Raw genomic sequence first — 19698 nt, forward strand, 5'->3', positions numbered from 1 at the left:
TTTAAAGGATGGGAAGGAAGCCTATAATTGCATCTATGTCGTATTTTTCCTCTTCTGGTTTGCATTTAAGAAGAAATACATGGGTACACACAGATACCCTGGTATTAACTTTAATATTTAACATAATCTGAGATGGTCAATAATTTCAGCTCTTGCCGGCTTTAGAGATTTCTCGTGGCTGGCAGTTTGCCACATCCACATGTTCTCACATCACTGCGTTCAGAAGCTAAGAATACCAGCCTGGCAGCTCGTGCAGGGAGGGTAAAGATAAAACAGAAGGGAGTCCAGCTTCGCAGCCGCGTACCTGGGAGTTGTTGCTGATGTCTTTTCCACAAATGTTCAAGTTTGTCAAAGCCCAGTAAATCTTGGAAAGTTTATTTTCCTTGTAGCATCTGTGTTTTATAATGGGCCTTTTAATTTGTTTTTACTTTGTCTGCAGGGATTTCTTTTGTCCGGAGTTTTCAGACTCTGTCTTTTTTTTTTTTTTCCTGTGGAAACGAGTCCGTTAATGATGACTGGTTTGGGAATATACCTCCGCAAAGCTGACCTGACAGGCAGCCGCTCCAGTGCAGCAACAAAGACCATTGTTATTTTCTGTCTTTACTTTTATCCTCAACTTCATCCATTTTCCCCCTGTGATTTTACAGTGTAGAGTGTGTGGGAAAACATGTTTTGGGACCATGCACACACGATAAGGTGGCATTTTGAAGTTAGCAGCATTTTTTAGTAAACAGAGATCACACCTTGTCCACCTCACACACGGACGGTGGTGCTGTGTATTCATGAGGAGCCTGAGAGTTCCTTTCCCAAAGTACTTGCAGGTATCTTCATCCAGAAGGCAGAATGGGAGGAAGAAAAAAGCCCACAAGGTTGTTTTCATAATTCCTTTTTCAAAAACACCAACTTGTACAAGAATATACAGAAAGTCAGTAGTGAAACCCCAATGTGAACTGTTCTGGCTTAGGACTTTGTAATGTTAAAAACAATAATAACCATAAACAAATAAACAACTGAAAACAGAATATCATTGCTTTAAACATCAAAGGATGTTTTGAACCTTCTGATTTTTAAATGATTTTCTGTTCACAAGTAGAATTCCTGCTTTGAGAAAACCACTTTATTGGAACTTGGGATTTTTTTTTTCCCCCAAGAGAACGCCGTCTATCTTGGGGACTGGTAAACCTCTAAAGGATCAAAGCTCTGGTGGATTTGGTTAAAGACCCAAAAGCCTGAAGGCTTATGGAAGTTTATCTATATAGAGTAAGCCCAAAAAACTGGGATGAGAGTTTTAGAAGAGCTTATTTTCTCATGAGATTTTTGGGACTTCCTCTGTTTGGATGTGCCAGAAATACTGTGAGAATATCCATTCTCATGGCATTTGTCACTTACAGGTCTTATCCCAGCTGGGGTTTGTAAGTAGAATGGTGTGTGAAATATTATATGTATTTTAAGGTTTTATGAAGCCCACTACTAAAGCTGCAGTTAAACAACCTCTACTATTTTCATTATACATAGTAAAGTATAGTAAAGAATGGTTGGTGAAGGTGACATTTAGAATTGACATAGTGACTCTTCACTGATCTCAGGCATTTAAAATGTTATGGTTACTATCGTATGTGTGCTCAGAAGGTGAAATAAAGCAAGGGGCACCGCTCTCCCTCTCTGTCCAAAGGGAAACTGAAGCGTTGGATGGAGGGACACACTTAAGCTACGTCCAAGGGTTAGGATACTATGAGTTTCTTCTGCTGAACCTCATTGTAGTAAGAAGCCTCAGGCTTAATGAAAAATCCTGGCTCGGAAATTTAGGCTTGATGTAACTATCAGGGAGTGGCTGAAGAGCTATTCTTAAAGTTACCAAATCTATGCTTCTGGTCGAGTCAACCTGAGACTCAGACGAGTAGTGAAAGCCGTAGATTCCAGCACCTCGCTCTCTTCTGAAGTACTTTGGGTCCTCTCCAAAATTAATTTTTTTTCTATAGGTCATAGGGTTGTATTTTCCTGTACTTCCTGGATATGAGAAAAAATATATTTCCTTCCTTCATTCAGCAAACATCTGTTGAGATGTCAACAATTATTAAGATGCTGATACTACTCTGGAGGAGTCTTCAGGTTTTGTGGAGGATAAATCTGGAGGTTTGTTAGATTCAAGTTGCATTTTCCAAGAAAATTCATGACACAAGGAAGTGACTGAATCATCTTTAAATAAAGACTTTGAGCAATTGAAAGGGGAAGAAAGGATCATTATACTATTTTTGTGTATTTGATTCAATATGAACTTTCATTTTAAAATTTGGTATATTTTTATGTATAAATCATTACATGTGAGTTGATGAGATTTTTTGTCTATGTGAGTTCCTTCATTTTACTAATTCCTGAATTAATTATTCACACATCTCTCATCCATTATTTTCTAGTTGGAAACTAAAGATGGGAAGATACAAGTTCCTGCCTCTCTACTCAAAATTTAAATATTTTCCATTTAAAACAACAATAATAAAAATATCTCCTTCCTTTTTTTTTCCCGAGACATTTTGAGGATGTCTCTTATAGCATGCTTACTCCATTTAAATTCTTTGAAGTCTTTCTATCTTATTATGTTATGAATTTTAGGAGTCCTGGGATTTGTTCAGCCAGGCATAGAACAGGGCCTCATACCAATAAGGCTCCGAAAGTGTGAACTGGAAGAATGAATGTTGAATGAGTCCTTTGCCTGGTACATTATCTCATCTTGTCAATGTCTTCTTAGCCTCAGAGTCCTTAAGTCTGTGTTCTGTATCCGTTACCGTGACCATTTCCTGTCAGTGTACCCATCGTTTATCCCTTTCCAACAACAACAACAGCAAATCTGATTTTTCGCCTCTTTAGTGAAGCTTCCCTACTGAAGATTGCCATGCTGTGTTTGGTCGCGCAGTCATGTCCGACTTTGTGACTTCATGAGCTGTGGCCCGACAGGCTCCTCTGTCCATGCGGATTCTCCAGGCAAAAATAGCAGAGAGGGTTGCCATGCCCTCCTCCAGGGGATCTTGCCAACCCAGGGATCAAACCCAGGTCTCCTGCATTGCAGGTAGATTCTTTACCGACTGAGCTACCAGGGAAGCTCTTTGAAAAGGTAATCTTCAGTAGAAGATTACCAGAGTTAGCAGCTTTCTCTGTGAGTTTGCCTTTCTGAACCTTGGCATTGTTGAACACATTTATTCTTTCATTAAAGCTATTTTAAATAAATTACTTGCCACATAATAAAACATGTCAGACACTGCCCCTATTCTTACGAACATAAAATCTACCCAGCTTACTTTACTCTTTCAGATACACTGGGTTTCAGAGGCTCCATCATGAGTACAGACACCAAGAATAAAAACTCATAAATACTTGGGTGTCCCAGAAACTGAGAAGGATAGGTGTGATGTACGTTGAGGTTGTTTTTATCCTGGTGGGCCAGTGAAGGATTTTAAGTCAAGGGTAACTAAATTGCAAGATTTGGAGCTTCTCAGTGAAAAGCTTCACTTTTCTAGACTTCTCATTGTATCTCTTAAATTCAGTGTTCTGAAAATCCATGCTGTTCCATTGCTGAAGAATTTAGGTACCTAAATTTAGGTACTTCCACCTCAATTGAAGTATTTCCTCTAAAACTGAAATATATTTTTCTTCCCATTGCTTTCCTTTGTAATTCTCTTCTCTAGTTAAGAGATTTCGTACTGTTGCTCACATCTGTGGCATCACTTTACAGTCTCTGCTCTTCATGTTATCCTTCATCCTCAGAATATTTCTTCTCTCCTGTTCTTACCCATATTTTATCCATCTTTCAAAGCCTAGGTCATGTCCCATCTGCTCCGTGATATCTTCTCCAAATAATTGATCCCATGTGTACTTATCTTTAGTACTAGGCAATTAGCACTTAATTATTCCTGTTTCATGCATATTAGACTGTAAGCTTTGCAACAAAGAATGCAGTCCTCACAGCGTGTGATCTCAGCTGAGGCACTCAACAAATATTTGACTGCTGCTGTGAAATGTGTGTGTTAAACATAGGCCTTGAATTTCATTAGCTTGTGACGTATTTCATGTTGTAGCCTGATTTCAGCTCCAAACAGTATTCAAAGAAATTAAAGGATACCTGCATAAATGAGAAGACATCCCATGTTCTGGGCTTGAAAGACTTAATATGCTTAAGATGGCAATACTTCCTATACTGATCAACAGAGTCAGTGCAATCTCTATCAAAATGTGAGCTGGCATTTTTGCAGATAATGACAAAATATAGGTAGGAGCAGAAAGTTTTGTTGGATATGATGATCCATCAAAGATTTGTAACAGACCACTGACTGTCTTAGAAACAAAAACAACTCAACCTGATGTTACTATTTTTTCCTACCTTAAGTCCCTGTGAAAAACAGTTATTTGCTGTGACAGAGATACTTCACAATCCTTATTCTTTCTTGGGAAAAGGTTTCTTGGAACAAGGGTTTTTGGAGTTTTGAAAGTTAAAGTATTATCTTCACTGAGTTCTGTGTGTCTGTATTTAGGCAAGAATTTATGTAATGGCTATTTTAGAAACCATCCTGATATGGCAGAATTTCAAAGCATCACAGAAATCAGAAAAACAAACACACTGATCTAAATTTTCTAATTCCATGTGGCTTGTATCTTGAAGAGGATGTTGCTAATGTTTCCCTAACGTCTGCCTTTACATTTCATACTCTTCTCTCTGGGAGATTTGTAGCTTATTTGAATTTTGTAACAGTAGGCTTACAGGGTGGTGACACCACATAATATAGAAATAATAAATGCCCAAATGGGTGCTTCTGCTCTGCAGTGAAGCATGTTCCCTTCTGATATTCTCGTCTCTTATTGGTGACTATGTTTATTTTATTTTTATTTTCAGATCGCAGAACACATTGGTATAACATACCAGCTCAACAAAATTTTGCTCAATTTGTCTTTAGGCCAGGATATCAGTTGAATGGAAAAATGAGAGATCATGAATCCCGCCTTGCCTCAGACTTAAAGTATCTCAGTATTGACGTAATAGACATTGCCGGTACTATTTTGAGGATGCTGGTTAAAGAAACAAACAAAAGAAATCGAAATGCATATTTGTAAGGTTGTAGTAAATGTCAGTTAAACTTCAGAGATTTTGTTTCATTTCCTTTCATTTGTTTCATTATTCTGTTTAAAAAATCATATTTTCTACCTTACAATAAAGTTAGCTATATCATATAATATAAATACTATGGATCATAAAGAAATACATATGTTTCTTTAAGTTATTTCTTTTTGGCTGTGGTGGGTCTCTGCTGCTGCATGGGCTTTCCTCTAGTTGTGCCAAGTGGGGGCTGCTCTCCAGTTGCAGCACGTGGGTTTCCATCGTGAAAACCCAAATGGGTTTCCAAAGTGGCTGCTCTTCTTGTGGAGCACGGGCTCTAGCCGTGCAGGCTTGTGCCAGGCGGGCTCCAGAGCACATGATCAATAGTTGTGACACGTGGGACTTAATTGCTCTGTGGTATGTGTGATCCTCCCGGATCAGGGATCAAACCTGTGTCTCCTGCATTGGCAGGCAGATTCTTTCCACTGAGCCTCCAGGGAAGTCCCATTATATTTTTGTAAGAGTAAAATATAAAAATTAAAACGTTTTTAGGTTGAATTTCTATAATAAGAATGTACAAAACAAATTCATGAATTGGAATTTATTTAAAAAAAATTCTGCTTGCTAAAAGATCTGTAAGAGAACAAAAAGACAAGTCAGAACAGGGTAAGAAAATACTTGAAAATCGTATCTAATAAAAGGTTTGTATCCAGAATATATAAAGAACTTCTTAAATTTGAGAATAAGATCCATAAATAGTTTCTTTCATTTTTATAGTCATTTGATTTTCAGCAAGGGTGCCAGGATAATCCTCTGGGTTGGGAAAGAATATCTTTTCAATAAGTGATGCTGGAACAAGTGGATATTCAGCATTCAAAAGAAGTGAAGTTGAACCCCTACCTCACATGATTTATAAAAATTAATTCAAAATTAGTCAGAGACCTAAATGTTAGAGCTAAAAATATAAAACTCTTTGCAGAAAACATAGCTATAAATCTTTGTATATTTGGACTGGGTAGTGTTTGTTTTGGTATGACAACAAAAGTATAAGCAACTAAAGAAAATATAGATAAATTACACTTCATCAAAGTTAAGAACTTCTATGTTTCAAAGCATACCATGAAGAAAGCGAAAAGATGACATAGGAAAGGGAGAAAATATTTATAAATCATGTTTTTGCTAAGGGATTTACATTCTGAGAATATGCTTAACTCTTACTTACGACTGAACGATAAAAAGACAACTCAATTTTGGGCAAGTGTTTTGAATAGACCTTTCTCCAAGAAGGTATATAAATTAACTAAAATGCACATGAAAAAGATATTTAAAAAATGCAAATCAAAACTACAATGAGATACCTCTTACCCACTAGGATGGATAAAATAAAAATGATAGACTATAACAAGTGGTGTTGAGGTGGTTGAAAATTTGGGGCCCTCATACACTGGTGTAGCTTTAGTTTATCAGTTCCTCAAAAGGTTCAATGTAGACCTAACTGTCCCACTCCTAGTCATAAGTACCCAAGAAAATTGAAAGCCCAAGTCCACATAAATATACCCATGTACTAATGTTCATAGAAGCGTTATTCATAGTATCCTGTTAGAACAACCCAAATATTCATCAGCTCGTATAAATGTGGTATATCCATACAGGGCAATATTATTCAGCCATTAGAGGGAATGAACTGTGGACACATGGTACAACGTGGATAAACTTTGGAAACAGAAGTGAAAAAAGCACTCACAAAAGACCACACTGTATGGTTCCCTTTATATGAACTATCCAGAGTAGACAAATACATAGAAACTGGACAGATTCCTATGTCAAAAGCTGATGGATAGGGAAAAAGAGTGACTGCTAAAGGTATGCACTTTCTTTTTGGGTAATGAAAATGTTCTGAAATTAGATAGCGATCCTAGGATCATTCTGTAGAACATACCAAACACCATAGAACTGTGTACTTCAAAAGGATGAATCTTATGTGTATGAATTATATTTCAGCAAAAATACTAACCCAGTTCTTAAAATTGGCAAGAGCTTTACATAGGTATTTTACCAAAGAAAATAAATGGATGACAAATAAGTTCATGAACCACAACAGCAGCAACCTAAGCATATTTGGCCAGAATAGCTGAAATCAAAATGAGTGACAACACCAAATTCTACTGTGGATACAGAAGAACTGGAAGTGTCATATTTGCTGGTGGGAATGTGAAATGGGTCATCTCCTTTGTCAAACTGTTTGGCATTTTCTCATAACCTTAAACATACAGTTATTATCTCCATGCAAACATTCATGTTCTATGATCAGCAACTCCATTCCTAGATATATATTTTAAAAAACTTCAGTCGCTCAGTCATGTCCGACTTTTTGCGACCCCATGAATCGCAGCACGCCAGGCCTCCCTGTCCATCACCAACTCCCAGAGTTTACTCAAACTCCTGCCCATTGAGTCGGTGATGCCATCCAGCCATCTCATCCTCTGTTGTCCCCTTCTCCTCTCGCCTTCAATCTTTCCCAGCATCAAGGTCTTTTCAAATGAGTGAACTCTTCGCATCAGGTGGCCAAAGAATTGGAGTTTCAGCTTCAACATCAGTCCTTCCCATGAACATTCAGGACTGATTTCCTTTAATATTGACTGGTTTGAGCTTCTTGCAGTCCAAGGGACTCTCAAGAGTCTTCTCCAACACCACAGTTCAAAAGGATCAGTTCTTCGGCGCTCAGCTTTCTTTATAGTCTAACTCTCACTACTGGAAAAACCATAGCCTTGACTAGACGGACCTTTGTTGGCAAAGTAATGTCTCTGCTTTTTTATATGCTGTCTAGGTTGGTCATAACTTTTCTTCCAAGGAGTAAGCGTCTTTTTATTTCATGGCTGCAGTCACCATCTGTAGTGATTTTGGAGCCCCCCAAAATAAAGTCTGCCAGAGTTTCCACTGTTTCTCCATCTGTTTGCCATGAAGTGATGGGACTGGATGCCATTCTCTTAATTTTCTGAATGTTGAATTTTAAGCCAACTTTTTCGCTCTCCTCTTTCACTTTCATCAAGAGGCTCTTTAGTTCTTCACTTTCTGCCATAAGGGTGGTGTCATCTGCATGTCTGAGGTTATTGATGTTTCTCCCGGCAGTCTTGATTCCAGCTTGTGCTTCATCCAGCCAAGCATTTCTTATCATGTACTCTGCCTATAAATTAAATAAGCAGGGTGACAATATACAGCCTTGACATTCTCCTTTTCCTATTTAGAACCAGTCTGTTGTTCCACGTCCAGGTCTAACTGTTGCTTCCTGACCTGCATACAGGTTTCTCAAGAGGCAGGTCAGGTGGTCTGGTATTCCCATCTCTTTCAGAATTTCCCACAGTTTATTGTGACCCACGTAGTCAAAGGCTTTGGCGTAGTCAATAAAGCAGAAATAGATGTTTTTCTGGAACTCTTTTGCTTTTTTGATGATCCAGCGGATGTTGGCAATTTGATATCTGGTTCCTCTGCCTTTTCTAAAACCAACTTGAACATCTGGAAGTTCATGCTTCACGTGTTGTTAAAGCCTGGCTTGGAGAATTTTGAGATTTACGTTACTAGTGTGTGAGATGAGTGCAATTGTGTGATAGTTTGAGCATTCTTTGGCATTGCCTTTCTTTGGGATTGGAATGAAAACTAACCTTTTCCAGTCCTGTGGCCAATGCTGAGTTTTCCAAATTTGCTGGCATATTGAGTGCAGCACTTTCACAGCATCATCTTTTAGGATTTGAAATAGCTTAACTGGAATTTCATCACTTTCACTAGCTTTGTTTGTAGTGATGCTTCCTAAGGCCCACTTAACTTCACATTCTAGGATGTCTTGCTATCGGTGAGTGATCGCACCATTGTGATTATCTGGGTCATGAAGATCTTTTTTGTACAGTTCTTCTGTGTATTCTTGCCACCTCTTCTTAATATCTTCTGCTTCTGTTAGGTCCATACCATTTCTGTCCTTTATTGAACCCATCTTTGCATGAAATGTTCCCTTGGTATCTCTAATTCTTGAAGAGATCTCTAGTCTTTTGCATTCTATTGTTTTCCTCTATTTCTTTGCATTGATCAGTGAGGAAGGCTTTCTTATCTCTTCTTGCTGTTGTTTGGAACTCTGCATTCAAATTGGTGTATCTTTCCTTTTCTCTTTTGACGGTAAAAAAATTTACATTCATACAAAAACTTGTGCAGAAATGTTTATGACAGCTTTATTTGTAATAACCAAAAGCTGGAAACAAATGTCCTTTTGCCAATGACTGGGTAAACAAACTGTAGTACTTCCATACAATGAGATTATATTCGGGAATAAAAAGAAAAGAATTGATACCTGTAGGAAAATGTGGTTGAATCTCAGATGCTTACTGCTAAGTGAAAGAAGTAAGACTCAGTACAGTACATACTTCATTTATAGAACATTCTGGAAAATACAGAGCTACGGAATGGGAGAAAAAGTAAGTACCTGAGAGGAATTTTGCTTATTTGTGAGATGAGACTAATTTTTCTCTATGCAGATCAGATTTACTTCAGTTTGTTTTTCCTGGTTGTTAATGAGCCATAATTCTTCTTATTTTTTTATATTAATGCTGTCATAAAATAAAGGGTTGAGTCATGATTTTTAATTTTATGGTGCATAGTGGTACGTTTTGGGAGGAAGGCAATATTTTCGCCTGTTGATTTTGGTCAGTTTCATCCTGTGTCTCTCATGCTGTTCTCTGTGAATATACATCCTTGTGACTCATGTTTCTTCTGCCCTCTGAGGCTTTATAGGTTGCCATGGCTGGATATTCTCTTCTTACTCCCAAGCTTGTTTAAGAAAATGTTCCAAGCTTCCTTTAGACTAATTTAGACCTTTTCATTTTTTTTTTTCTCTTATTATCCTCTATTTCTTTGTAGCACCATAAAATTCAGTTTTATACCAATTATTTGTATAACCATTTAACATCTATCCAATTCTGTATCCTTCAAGCCTCCATCCTCAAAGACTAAAGTCTCTGTTCATAGTCAAGTCTTGTTTGGTATTACCAGAGTCCTTTGTTTTTCTTCCCCCCTTCTATAGAGTCTTGATTCTTTTAGAAGCTTGTCTGCCTTTGATAACTTTCTTAAAAGATTAGTGGAGCCAGTGCAAATCCTGTCAGAGAAGGACATTTCTCTTGGTGATGCTTTTCTTTTCTTTTTTCTCTTTATAGGGAAGCTCAACAGCCAAGACTCCTACAATAATTTTGCCAACAACAACCCCGGCAACCCTCGCCTCTCTCCTCTCCCCAGCCTGATGGTGTTGATGCCTCTCGCCCAAATCAAACAGCCAATGACACTTGGTACCATCACCAAACGAACAGGGTAAGGCCTCAGGCTTGATACTTTTTTAATAGCTATTTTAGAGGATTAAACACATAAAAATAAAGCATACTTTTTCTTTGGGTGGTTTTGATTATGTTCTTCATTCCCAGCCCACATGAGACTTAATGGCAGCTGATTAAGTACAAAGTATAGAACATGCCCAAACATGTTCATGCACAAGCATGCACATACATAGTCATAGAAAAAAACAAAGCAGTGACAAGTTGTGAAAACTAGTATTGGCTAATGAAAACCAGATCCATCTACTCAATCTTGTAGTTCCTGCCTTGTGGCTTTGTCCGAAAGTAGTACAGTTTCATTTTCTTGATTTTTGTGGACATGATCTGGATTTATAATGGCCCCCAAATTTTGACGAGGGAGAGAGAACTTAATATGACTACCATGCTTCTGGTACTTTGAAAAAACTTCTATATTGAGGTACCATTTACATATAATGATCTGTCATTATTGTTGTGCTAGGTGGTAAAGTGCTGACATGAGATACTTTTGTAAGAAGAAATACTTATTCTCAGGGACCAGGCCTTTGAGCTCCAGATTTCACTATGACACTGAAATTGACCCTCGGTCTAGTGGAGTGGTGTTTTCCTATAAAGTGATCCTATTTTGAATGTAGAAATTAAGGTTGTGTTGTATTAAGGGGGGAAAAAAAAGAAGCTGGGAAACAGCAAACCTCACTCCAAAATCTGACATCTTGTGATACAAATCATTTGACTGTGTTTTTAAAAATTGATTTCAGCTTTTTAACCCTTCGGTAGTAGTTTAAGTAGAATTTTTACTTCCCTTTCCTCTTTTAGTTTCTTTATTTTAAAATAAATAAGAGTGGCTATGAATAGTAAAAGGGTTATGAACTTATATTTACAGGTAGCTGGCTTTTTTCTTTGGATAATGATACATTTCTGGGATATAGAATCAAATAAAAATCGGAAGTAGAAACTTGAGTCTGGCGCCTTAGACCACTCAGCCATCCTGACATGTTTCAAATAAAAATGGAACTCAATCTTGAATCATAATCTTAGTATTTTTTCATTCACAGATGTCAGTACATAATTGTACTTTTTTTGGTCTGTCTTTCCTGAATATAAGTGAAAGAACACTCAAAATTGTTCCTTATGATTTTAATTTTATTTCTAAGATAGTGACTGAAGTTCTGTGCCTGAAATTGTGTGATGTTAGAATCTAATTCAAAGTATTTTGTGGGGAGGATTAGAAAGTGAGTTTTCTGGGATCTTCCTTGGTGGCTGAGATGGTAAAGAATCCACCTGCAGTATAGGAGACCCAAGTTTGATCCCTGGGTCAGGAAGATCCCCGGGAAAAGGGAATAGCTACCCACACCAGTATTCTTGCCTGGAGAATTCTATGGACAGAGAAACCTGGTGAACTATAGTCTGTTGGGTCTCATAGAGTTGGTTATGACTAAGTGACTAACACTCTCTTAGAAAGTGAGTTTACTTTTGCAGATCTTTGAAACTTTCCATGACAAAAAGATAAACTCCATCACACCTCTTTTACTCTCTCTCACATCACACCTCTTTTACTCTCTCTCTTGCTATTCTTTCTGTCTGTCCGTAGATGGGTAGAAACTATTAATCATCTAGCCTCTTCCTAAGCTACCATACTGTGTGAACTTAGATAACTTTTATATTTCCTTTTCTTTTTAAAAACTTGGTCACAGTTCCTAGATTTTTTAGAGCATGTGTATTATGTTCCTTGTATCCTAGATAATTTAATAATTATTTATTAATGAATTAAGTGATAGGAATTTTAATTGTGTGCTTTGAAATTAATATTAGTTTACGATACATGTATCATTTTTTGGTGGGTTTTTATCTCAGTTCTTAAACCCTTTTATTTTTGCCAAATTTTAAAATTCTTTTTAGCATGTAGTGTTTAGAGAGAAAAATTAATATTTGTCTCACAATGAGTACTTGGATTTTAATTTCCAAAATTTTGATAGAGATTCATTTAGACTTACTGGAAAAAAAAATGTTATTAGACCAGTAAAAGGAATTCCTGGGGATGGATGTGGGAGGGGAGTTCAGGTTGGAGGGTCACATATGCACCCGTGGATGATTCATGTCGATGTATGGCAAAAACCACCACAATATTGTAAAGGAATTACCCTCCAATTAAAATAAATTAATTAATTTAATAAAAAAGGGAATTGCTGCATGCCCAGATTTTCCAAATGTTAACAGTTTAATGGAATTGCCTTATTTATCTTTTCTCACTCCATATACACTCACGCACATACATATACATTCACCAAAAACTCATTTTAATAGTTTTTTTTCTTCTATATGTCTGTTGTCTGTAATAAATTCTTTACTTGTGGCAGAGCTTTAGTGCTCCGTAAATTACCCCATCCACTCTCTTTTTTTTCCGTCCCCTCCTACTATTCTTTTTTTCTCTTTCTGTTAACACAGATTACAGGAACAAAAAAACCACTTTGATGATAGTATTCATAACTTATGCTGGTTACTGCTAGATTATAAGACCTAATACTCTTAAACCATTTTCTGCAGGGTTTGTTGACTATATTCAGAAATTACTATTGTGATGTTACTTATAATTCTTTGCTGTTGTTCAGTCTTCAAGTTGTGTCCGACTCTTTGCGACCCCATGGACTGCAGCATGCTAGGCTTCCCTGTCCTTGTCTATATAATTCTTATAATACTATTTGGTCATAGAATTTTCAGAATGTAGTTTGTGGGTTTGCTATCTCAACACTTAGCAATTTCATTGACTACATGTATTTTGACTAACCAAAAGTAGTACTTGTTTTGGGAGAGTAAGGTATTCCTTGAATTTCCATTTTTGACATATGCTGAGATTTGAAGCAAATCCCAAAGCTCATCTAATGATTTGAATCATTCTATTTCTCCCATTAGATTTCAAGATTATAGCCATTTCATTTTTATTTAAATTTTTTTTTTTTACTGTGACCAGTTCTTAAGCTGCATTTAGCACACTTGCATTATTTCCATCAAGTTTTATTGTGTTTCCTGAGGATTTTGACTATCACATTAAGGTCACCAGAGTGATGAGCAAATAGTCTTTTAATTTTCCAGGTCATTGTGGAAATCCTAATTTACTCTAACCTTGCTTCAATGAAATGAGTTTTCTAGCATTTAAAAAATAAAATTTACAGAAGTATTTGACATGAATTATGTAGAAAGAGAACACAGCGCTGACTCATTTATAGGCATTAACTTCCAATTCACCTGATATTATATCTAGTTACATATATATTCCATGTCCTAGATATTTGCCATAATGACATAAAATAAACATTAAAAAATACATTTCTAGCATAGAGATTTCCAAGAATTACTTAGGATCCTATATTTAAATAACTAAGTTTAGATGGGAACCTCAACCCAAACCTTCAGGGGATAGACGTGTGCTTACCACGCTTCACATCTGCCCTCTTATTTATGGAAAGATACATCCCTGAAAGCCTGTGCAGTGTCAGGGACCATCTGTCTTACTCAAAGACATTCGCAAGGCCAGTAGAACTGCAAATGGCAGAAGACAGATGTATTTACACCTTCATGTTCTGTACCTTGAAGCAGCACTGGGAGGAAATAAGGCCTATTTTGGCAACAGCTGTGCTCAGCCCAACTGTGGTATACACTGATGAAGGCAAAAAATGTGCTAGGAATCATTTGGTTTAATAGCCACTCATTCAAACAAAACCCATCCCTTCCAGTCTAAGACTGGAGGAATGGAAAGGCCTCCATCCTGTTTTTATCATGTGTAAATCAGCATAGTTGTCATCTATTAAAAATGAAAGTGGGTGCCAAGGGATCACTCCTTGTTTTGGAGTGTGACATTTTTGTAGTAGGGACTTACGAAGCAATAGCTCATAGATGTTTGACTGAATAAATGAATCAAGTAAGTGATGAAGGGTTTTTTTAAATGCTTCCTATGCAGAAATTTACTAGATAATTTTTCATCAATATGCTTAATTTTACAGATATTAAATCTAAAATTATTGACACACACATCATTTTTGGGGCACAAGCAGGGAACAGTACATTTCAAAAAGTGGTCAGAGAGATTTCCCTGGTAGTCCAGTGGCTAAGACTCCACACTCCCAGTGCAGGGCCCCGGGTTGGATCCCTAGTCAGGGAACTAGATCCCACATGCTGCAACCAAGAGTTCACAAGCCACAACTAAAGATCCCGCGTTCTGCAACCAAGATTGAAGATCTCAGATACCTCACCTAAGACCCGGCACAGCCAAATAAATACACAAATAAATTTTTTTAAGTGGTCTTAGTAATTTCATGGGAATAAAAAATATAGAAATTGGTGGAGAAGGAAATGGCAACCCACTCCAGTATTCTTGTCTGAAAAAGTCCATGGACAGAGGAGCCTGGTGGGCTGCAGTCCATGGGGTTACATGACTGAGCATGTGTGCACGAGGGTGGAGGGAGATGGGTTGGTAGCAATAAAGTGGTAGAACTAAGAAAAAAAAACCACTAGGCTTAAAGAATGTTTACATATTAGAACATGCAGAAATGTTATGTAATCAATACAGAAACAGGATACAGCCAGTGTAGGAAGCAAGCCTATTTTATCGAGGCAGCAAAGACCAACCATGTCAACGATACTCCTACTGAGCATGCATTTGTAGCCTTTGAAAAGGCGTGGTGCTCAACAAAGTCCTGTTGAAATTGATGAAGACCACTATTGTTTTTCTTTTTGAATTTTGATTTTTGTCATGTATTTGAGGAAAGAAAAAATATATATATAGAAATTGGGAATGAAGTTACTTCCTTGCCCTTCACTAGCTGACGTGTTTAGTGAAGTAACCTGATACGATTTGTTGTCTTTCACTGGTTTTCTTCTTCTTAAATCGAGCAACTTCCTGCTCCTTCCTCCCTCCACCATGTTTGTGTGTATTCATTTTTTTCTGAACAGTTTGAGCTAGGTATTAGGATCCTTGGGCCTGACTGGATAAGTAGGCTAGGGAATATAGTGGAAGAATATCATCTTTGGAGTCTGAAGCTCCGTCTTACCTTGGTTCTGCCATTTCCAGTGTGTCTACATGAATTTCTTCATCCGAGGTGTATTTGTATGTATGGATTATAACCTGTCAGCCTTACAGTGTATGAGTTTCCACCAGGTGTTCTATTATGTATTTTCTAAGCCTCATTCAATTGCTGTTCCCTAGGCCAGTGCTTCACAGGAGCTCCATTTAGGAAACACAGATGATTGTTCTTTAGAAATGGAAGCATTTAATAGCATTTATTTGATTATCTCCAGTTGAAATTTGTAGACCAAATCAGCCATCAGGGTTTGCTAAGTGAGTAACTGACATTGGCATATAGTCCTTGAGGAAGGTCTGCTCCTCTCTCTAATTCACTTTGGTCTGCCTTGGCCTATTTAGACACTTTGACCTAAGCCTCAAATCTTATAGGTGAAGTTTGAAGAGTTAAATGGGAAAGATTTGGAAAAAGACACCCCTCCCCCCGCCCAGTTCCAGTGGTGGTGGTTTTTCAGTCTCTTAGTTGTGTCCCACACAAAGAGAGTCATGGTCAACTCTGTGACCCATTGGACTGCAACATGCCAGGCTCCCCTGTCCTTCACTATCTCCCAGAGTTTGCTCAAACTCAGATCCATTGAGTTGGTGATGCTGTCTAACCATCTGATCCTCTGCCGCCCTCTTCTCCTTTTGCGTTCAGTTTTTCCGAGCATCAGAGTCTGTTCCCGTGAGTTGGCTCTTTGCATCAGGTGGCCAAAGTAACGGAACTTCAGCATCAGCATCAGTTCTTCCAGTGAACATTCAGGGTTGATTTCCTTTAGGATTGACTGGTTTGATCTCCTTGTAGTCCAAATGGCAATTCTCCACTTCCTAGTCCTTTCTTATCTATGTATTATTTCTTGATAACTAAGCTATAAATATTTCATTCCAGATATAAAATAACTGGCAATGTATATTTTCATTAGGATGGATGTGTCTACATGTGCAATATACATGCACAGTTTGAGTTTCCAGTTTTTGTACTAAGTCAATAGAGTACTTAAGCCACTCCATACTTTATTCCCTTTTACCATAAATCTATGAATTTGGGGGAGTGGGAGTGGGGAGGAGATTAAGTCTCCTGTATAATGTATTAAGGTCAGCAAGCATTATTGTCTATGGAAATTTGGAAATCTATGTGTGTTATTCTAGTCTCTCTTCTGCCACATCTGGCGGAAATTGAACATGAGAGCTTTTTCTGATGAAAATCTTGATCTTATAATTTAAATTTGCATGTTGAATACATCTCAGATTAGAAAATTCGCCTGTATATTTCAGCTTGAATTTGCCTTCAGAGCAATAATTTGAGAGCCAGTAGTGCCATAGGTCTCTTTAGTAGTTAAATGAGTGAAAAATTTAGAGTAATACTTGAAAATGATGTGAGGACTAACTTGCTTGTATGCACATGGGGAATGTGAGGCCATCAAAGTTACTGTTTAACACGGGAGTGTAGAGTGTAGCAGAGTCATTGGGGTTCCTGAAATGTGGTGTTGGACTATATGACTTTTCTTTACTATTTTACACATGGTGTCGTATAGCCCTTTCTCTGTTCAGTGTGTTTAATATTTATATGGGCTCATTCTTTTTGTGTCTGTTAAGTGACAGTGCTTGAATTCTCATAGGACATGATTAGTTGGAAACTGGAACTTTCAGAATATGTTTTTAAAAATTTTTTGTTTATTTTTAATTGGAGAGTAATTGCTTTACAATGTTGTATTCGTTTCTGTTGTACAACAGTGTCAGTCAGCTATAAGTATACATATATATATATGGGGCTATATATATATACACACACACACACATATATATATATGTATCTCCCCTCTCTCGGGCCTCCCTTCGACACCCCTGTTCCATCCATCTAGGTCATCACAGAGCCCAGAGCTTGAAGCCAAGCTTCCTGTCTTATATAGCAAGTTCCCACTAGCTGTCTCTTTTATACATGGTAGTGTATATATGTCACTGCTACTCTCTCAGTTCATCCCACCCTCTCCTTCCTTCGCTGCTTTTTAGATGCCAACTATTCTTTAACTCTGAAGATGGTGAAATCTAATTATTATTACTGCCTTTTAGCACCAGAGTCAGGTTATAAAGGGTTTTACCATGTTCAAATAAAATCTGATTTTATTTCCCTCTTAACATTTGAACAGTCTTTACATTAGTCTTATTTTCAGCTAGGAAGACCAAAGCTTTTGTGGTACTGTGTGGCCTTTAAAAAAATGAATCAGTTTAAAGAGTTGCATAGTATTAATGATTTGATATGGGACCTCCCAGGTAGCACTAGTGGTAAAGAAACCCACCTGCCAATTTAGGAGACATAAAAGACATGAGTTCGATCCCTGGGTTGGGAAGATCCCCTGGAGGAGGGCGTAGCAACCCACTCCAGTATTCTTGCCTGGAGAAACCCATGGACAGAGGAGCCTGGTGGACTACAGTCCATGGGGTCAAAAAGAATTGGACACAATTGAAGTGACTTAGCACGCAGGCACACGGTGATTTGATGTAAAGCCCAGTTCTTTCTTGCCTTCTGAGAATCTCCAGAAGAAACCCTTTGAAAACCAATGGCAGTGTCACTTTACGCTGGATTAGTATTTCTGATTTTTAGTCTCTTAGCCAACCCTAATGTTTTTCAGTCAGAATTCAGCTTCAAAAGGACATAATCATGACTAAGTGGATAGTTTTACATGGCAGGATTGCTCAACCTGCTGAAACTTAATAGTGCTCGGAAAATACATGAATTCTTAATACCTGAATATGATAATTTGAGTTGCATTTGTTAATACAGACCATTTTGATTCAGCATACACTCTGACTCACATGCTCTCTTCCTCCTTCAAACCACCCCTTGTAAAACTACAGCTGCGGGATTTTGGCGGGGAGGGGAAAGCCATAGGTGAAGACAGCTGGATCATGGACTTGGCCTTTGTGACTTTTTATTTTCATTCTTTCACTACTGAGAAAAGATGAGGCGGGCACATTTCAAAAGAACAGCTGACACTAGCCATACCAAGTCAGTGATTACATCAGTCACTGTAATTCTTTGGTGTTTATGGGTCTTCTTTTCCATGTATGTGGCAGAGATCCAGTTTGTAGGAGCGGGTAAGAGCTGGGTGAGTATAGATTGGGACTATGCCAGAAAGTGGGTCCTCACCCTGTTTCCCCCATCCCCTGTCTTCTCCTTGAGCTGGGCCAGTCTGTAGGTTCTTATTTGGCCGAAGAAGGGTAACTTTTGATGCATACAGCTGAGTTATACTGTGAATAGCGAGAGCTGTGTTGTCTTTAAGCTTGACCATGCTGCTGCGCAGCGCATGCCTGTTTATTGCAGTGTCCAGAGAGGGGGAGTTAACAGTGCTGTTTGCGATTGTGAGGTTGTGGGAATCTTGTTGGTAACATGCTGCTATTGCCTGGGAAGGAGAATCTAGCAGATTAAAAAAAAAGTGTTTAATTTGTTTGGCTAATATGTTACTTTTTATACATAAGGAAATTTAAACTTGGAAAAAGGTATTTACTGGTTCTGTAGGTGGGACCATCCACTGGTCTTTTGAACTGTAGAAACTTAAAGTTTTGTTTCATTTTTGTTTGTTTGATTTTGGGGGTCACTCAGAAGCCATTTAAGGCATAAAGGACTAAGATAAAACTTTTAAGTTATTTGCAATGAATCAGCATTATTCTGATGTTTGGGGTTTTTTTTTTAACTTTTTATTTTGTATTGGAGTATAGCTGATTGACAATGTTGTGATGGCTTTAGGTGGAGAGCAAAAGTACTTAGCCATACATACACATGTATCCATTTTTCCCCAAACTCCCTTCAGTCCAGGCTGCCTCATAACATTGAGCAGGCATAGTTAGGGAGTTTGGGATGGACATGTATACACTGCTGTATTTTAAATGGATAACCAGGTTCCATTGGGAACCCTGTATTCTGATATCTAGAATGAGGTGGGAGACTTGTCCAGCTTCTGTACAATCTATGCGAAACAGCTACTCATGCCCAGACATTTCAGATCACAAATGTTTCTGTCAGAATTGTTTGAATTCAGGTGTCTGCCTAAGGAAGAAAATGAGAAGAAGTTGGACAGTATGTGTCAATGATAACTTCTTCATTTAGGCAGTATCTTTGGTAAAGAACCCACCTACAATGCAGGAGACCCCACTTCGATTCCTGGATCAAGAATATCTGCTGGAGAAGGGATAGCTACTCACTCCAATATTCTTGGGCT

The 19698-nt window shown here is 37.9% G+C and overlaps 1 protein-coding gene across 6 annotated transcripts in view; it reads left to right on the plus strand.

Moving 5' to 3' along the window:
* Positions 1-19698, plus strand: part of BCAS3 (BCAS3 microtubule associated cell migration factor) — a 576922-nt gene that overhangs the window by 229569 nt on the left and 327655 nt on the right. For all 6 annotated transcript variants that reach the window (XM_065910780.1, XM_065910783.1, XM_065910782.1 and 3 more), the window contains exon 16: positions 10279-10429. In XM_065910780.1, the coding sequence (XP_065766852.1) occupies positions 10279-10429 (151 nt within the window). The remainder of the gene's footprint in view (positions 1-10278; positions 10430-19698) is intronic.

The sequence above is a fragment of the Muntiacus reevesi genome, chromosome 18 (assembly GCF_963930625.1).
Source record: "Muntiacus reevesi chromosome 18, mMunRee1.1, whole genome shotgun sequence".
In the NCBI taxonomy this organism is placed as follows: domain Eukaryota; kingdom Metazoa; phylum Chordata; class Mammalia; order Artiodactyla; family Cervidae; genus Muntiacus; species Muntiacus reevesi.